The 470-nt window shown below is 65.7% G+C and overlaps 1 protein-coding gene across 1 annotated transcript; it reads right to left on the bottom strand.

Moving 5' to 3' along the window:
- Positions 1–97: 97 nt before the first annotated feature.
- On the bottom strand, positions 98–458 carry BCV69DRAFT_298100 (hypothetical protein; the record flags this gene model as incomplete). Its single annotated transcript, XM_025494184.1, has 1 exon — positions 98–458. A coding segment is annotated over one exon (361 nt), but the record flags the coding sequence as incomplete, so codon positions are not given.
- Positions 459–470: the final 12 nt, after the last annotated feature.

Genomic DNA, 470 nt, shown 5'->3' on the forward strand with positions numbered 1-470 from the left:
GAGCCAGGGTTGGAGCCAGGCGTGCTAGTGCCAGGGTTGGAGCCAGGGTTGGAGCCAGGCGTGCTAGAGCCAGGGTTGGAGCCAGGTTTGGAGGCACCTGGAGTAGAGCCAGGAGTGGTGGAGCCAGGGTGAGTGGAGCCAGGGTCGGTGGAGCCAGGGTGAGTGCCAACGCTACCAGTGTTAGAACCAGTAGACGGCCTGCCGGGAGCAGGGGCCTTTCCTCCGCGACCGCTAGTAGGGCCCTTGCCGCCGCGGGTAGGAGCTTGGCCGCCGCGAACAGGAGGGTTGCTGTGGCTGTGAGGAGGCTCGTGGTAGTGAGGGGGCTTTCCGTAGCCGTGAGGGGGCTGGGCGTAGTGAGGAGGCTTGCCGTAACCGTGAGGGGGCTCATTGTGGCTCTGAGGCGGCTGATCGTGACTCTGAGGCGGCTGGTTGTGACTCTGAGGCGGCTGATTGTGGCTCTGAGGCGGCTG

Source organism: Pseudomicrostroma glucosiphilum (genome assembly GCF_003144135.1).
Source record: "Pseudomicrostroma glucosiphilum strain MCA 4718 unplaced genomic scaffold BCV69scaffold_4, whole genome shotgun sequence".
In the NCBI taxonomy this organism is placed as follows: domain Eukaryota; kingdom Fungi; phylum Basidiomycota; class Exobasidiomycetes; order Microstromatales; family Microstromataceae; genus Microstroma; species Microstroma glucosiphilum.